At 51.6% G+C, this 3,947-nt stretch overlaps 1 protein-coding gene across 1 annotated transcript; it reads left to right on the top strand.

Annotated features, from left to right (window-relative positions):
* The first annotated feature begins 1,078 nt into the window (after positions 1-1,078).
* LOC119456634 (protein unc-13 homolog D) lies at positions 1,079-3,697 on the top strand. Its single transcript, XM_037718460.1, has one exon. It carries the CDS (start codon positions 1,079-1,081, stop codon positions 3,695-3,697), a length of 2,619 nt encoding a protein of 872 aa, XP_037574388.1.
* The last annotated feature ends 250 nt before the right edge of the window (positions 3,698-3,947 follow it).

Here is a 3,947-nt window from a genome sequence, read left to right as displayed (position 1 = left end):
CAAGGATTGCTCAGCAACCTTGGTTCTTCACAAGAAAAGTAGACATACCTATCAAGAAAGGGGTCACGCAAGCAGACACAATCTATCCAATGCTATTCGCTGCATGCTTAGAAGTATTCAAGCTCTTAGACTGGGAAGGCTTAGGAGTGAGAATCAATGGCGAATATCTTGGCAACCTTCGGTTTGCAGGTGACATTGTCCTATTCAGCAACAATGGGGACGAATTGCAGCAAATGATTGAGGACCTTAACCGAGAAAGTGTAAGAGTGGGGTTGAAGATTAATATGCAGAAGACAAACAATGTTCAATAGCCTGGCAAGGGAACAAGAATTAAGGATTGCCAGTCAGCCTCTAGAGTCTGTAAAGGAGTACGTTTATCTAGGTGAATTACTCACAGGGGACCTGTTCATGAAAAAGAAATTTATAGAATAAAATTGGGCTGGAGTGCATACGGCAGGCATTACCAAATCCTGACTGGGAGATTACCGCTGTCGTTGAGAAGAAAAGTGTACAATAATTGCATTCTACCGGTGCTAACATATGGGGCAGAAATTTGGAGGTTAACAAAGAAGCTCGGGAACAAGTTAAGGACTGTACAAAGAGATGGAACGAAAAATGTTAGGCCTAACGTTAAGAGACCGGAAGAAAGCGGTGTGGATCAAGAACAAACGGAAATAGCCGATATTCTAGTTGATATTAAGCGGAAAAAGTGGAGTTGGGCAGGCCATGTAATGCGCAAGACGGATAACCGATGGACCATTAGGGTCACAAAATGGATACCAAGAGAAGGGAAGCGCAGTTGAGGACGGCAGAAAACTAGGTGGGGTGATGAAGTTAGGAAATTTGCAGGCGCAAGTTGGAATCAGCTGTCGCAAGACAGCGGTAATTGGAGATCACAGGGAGAGGCCTTCGTCCTGCAGTGGACATAAATATAGGCTAATGATGATGATGATTTACTTTCCTAATTCATCCGATTATTGGCCAATCCACCACAGTGGGTATGAGTCACCCCCGCCCTTCTTCTTTCCACTCATAGTGAAAACCAAAGCAAACCACAAAGAGAACGAAGAAGTTGCATATGGTTCCAAGCGGCTCATCCAGCCCTGCCGAAATTTACGAGGGGAACCCCGACTCCGCGAAGGAATTCGAGAGGCTTTTCGATCCCATATCGCAGCGTGACTTCCTGAGGCTGTGCGTCCAGTGCCTCCACATGGCCGAGAGGGGCGTCGGCAAGCCGACGAAGCCCTATGGCGCCGTCGACGAACAGCTGCGCATTTACGTGAACACCACGTTCGCCGAAGTCCTGCAAGCGTCGAGCGAAGAGAAGATGGCGCGCCTCGCCTCCAAGCTGCCGGAGGTCGACGTGCACCTGCTCGTCACCGTAGTTCAGGCCGAAGGTCTCGTGGCCAGAGACGTGAGCGGAAAGTCCGATCCATACTGCGTCCTGCGCATCGGTAGCTCGGAAGCGCAGCTGACCAGCGTCAAGAACAGGACAGTTTGCCCCATGTGGGATGAGAACTTCCGCATCCGCGTGTCGGACTCGGGTTCGGACGCCTTTCAGCTGGCCGTTTGGGACAAGGACCCGCGGACAGTGTGTGGCGTGTTCCGGGAGCTCCGGGACGTGCGTTCGTGCTTCTCGTGCCTGCACTTCCTGAGGGAGTTGTTCGAGACCGTGTGCTCCTTCGACGGCGCCGACGACTTCATGGGTGCGGCGTCGCTCTTCGTCAACGAGATCCCCTGCACCGGCTGCGAACAGTGGCTCCGTCTCGCGGATGCGGGTGGTCGGGGAGCGTACGGCCGCGTTTACGTGAGGTTCGGCTTCGAGTGCAAGGCCGAGAAGCGGTTCGACCGCCAGACGGTGCTACGATATCACTACTACCTGTGCCTCATTTTCTTGTTGCAACAGGCGTCGACGGCGGCCGAAGGTTTGACTCTCACGTGGATCCAGTGGGAGCAGTGCCTCGCGGAAGAAGGCCTGACCTTACTTTTTCGCCACTCGCAGTACCAAAACCTCTCTTGCCTGGAGCAGCAGCTGTGCCAGATAACGGCACTGGCGAACGTCGTCAGGTCTAAAATGACGAGACTGAACTTTTCTGCGCTGTATCAGTTGTTGGCGCAAATCAGAACTTCGATCAAGGAAACGCAGGAACAGCTCATCGTTAATTATTTGGAGGTAGTCGTCAAGTCTCTGACGGATCCCTGTCTGGAACGCTTGGCTAGGCTGCATGAAAACTTTACTTTTGCGAAGAAGTACCATCGTATTGATTTGCTCGGCTTACTCTTTTGCTGCGTTACGATTGAAGCGCTCGTGGAGACCGAAGTCACGGACCCTGCTGGCGTAGAAATACAGAAGGATGCTCATGCGTGGTATCAAGGCCTGCTGACACAAGAAGGTTCACTCGACCATGATTCGATCACGCATATTGTCACGCGGATACTTTCCACCATAGAGGCCTATCACCAAGAGGCCGATCGTATTTTTAAGTCTGCCTGGAACGAAACATACACTCAGATCGTGTTCAAGGAACTAGACACCTTCATTTGCCAAGCTTTTGAGACAAGAGTGACGAATTTCAGCACCTCGCTTGTCGATAAACCAGCTGACGACGTCTCCCGCTCGAAGGCGGTGGAGGAGAGCTTGCAGCTTTTTTATATCTTTCAGCGATTCCGCAAGAAGGTCTCCAGTGCACTGGTATCCAGTAGTTATCCCATGCGAATGGACAAGCTCCAAGACTGGTTCGGCTTTGACCTGGTATTACTTTGGTTCGATCTGGCGAAAAGTCCCGTCTCGGGGTGGATATCTGATCTCGTGGACAAGGATGATATGTCCCCGCTCGCCCGCGACATCAAGTACGGCTCGGCCGTTCGAGATACAGTCGACATTCTGCACAGCCGCTACGTTGAACTCTGGCGAAAACTAGACTTTCTCGATTTTCGCTGCGTACGCGCCTTCACCACGGCAGTGGCGGAAGATTGCTCGCATTTCGTGCGCACCCTTTCGGGCCGTGTTGAGTCTGCCGGCTACTTTGACGTCGTCGGCGAGTTTGAAGTGTCATCTCAGCTCTGCGTGGCCGTAAGCAGCTTTGCGCGCATCGCGTCCTTCTTGCAAGAGACCATCACGGAAGTGGACTCCGTGTGCCTGAACGACTGCGGTGATATCACCGAAAGAGCCAGTGAAGCTCGTTTCCCGCTGGAACAAGCTTTGGACACGTCCTTGATCGCCATGTCTCGCGTCTGCTCCGAAGCGGTCGACAGACTCGGACCGGAGCTCCGGAAGAGGATGTCCCGGGTCTGCGATGCAAGCTCGAGGCACTTGCAAGACCGCGCGCTTCACGACCTCGTGCAGTACGTCGATGCCTGCATAGGAACTCTTCACGACCACCTGGACGACATTGCATTCCGAAAGATGCTCCGTCTCCTGTGGAGGTGCAGCGTCAGCTCGATCAGGGAAGAAGCCTCACTGGTTCAGGAGAATTACTTGTATCGTTTCACAACTGCGTCTCTGAGCTTTGTGGGTTTGCAGAGGGCACTTTTTCAGCTGAAAGATGTGTTTCATGCCGGAGGCGCAGGTCTGTCTTTGGTAGAACTGAACGTCAAGAATTATGCTGCCCTAGACGAAAAGCTGAACGAACTAGTCCGGGCGTTAGAAGAGCACAACGGTGATTTATCTAAAAATGGTGGGGCTATTATCGTATGAGAAGCACGTCTGTATACGTTTGATCATCATGGCGTGAAAGTAGAATTTATTCATTCCGTTCGCGTGGTTCGCGTGGGAGTGCAATAAACATTTTAGCGACTGATAATTAGGCATGAAAATGATGGTCGCCTTGAAACGAAATGCAGACAAGACAGGTTCCCAGGAAGATTGAATTCTGAAGTGTTCGAGAGTTGTCCAACAAGGGATATGTCTGGAGCCAACGTTTCGACAAGGGGATTTGACTTCGTCG

The sequence above is a fragment of the Dermacentor silvarum genome, chromosome 6 (genome assembly GCF_013339745.2).
Source record: "Dermacentor silvarum isolate Dsil-2018 chromosome 6, BIME_Dsil_1.4, whole genome shotgun sequence".
Classification (NCBI taxonomy): Eukaryota; Metazoa; Arthropoda; class Arachnida; order Ixodida; family Ixodidae; genus Dermacentor; species Dermacentor silvarum.
This window is presented reverse-complemented; position numbering and strand designations above follow the sequence as displayed.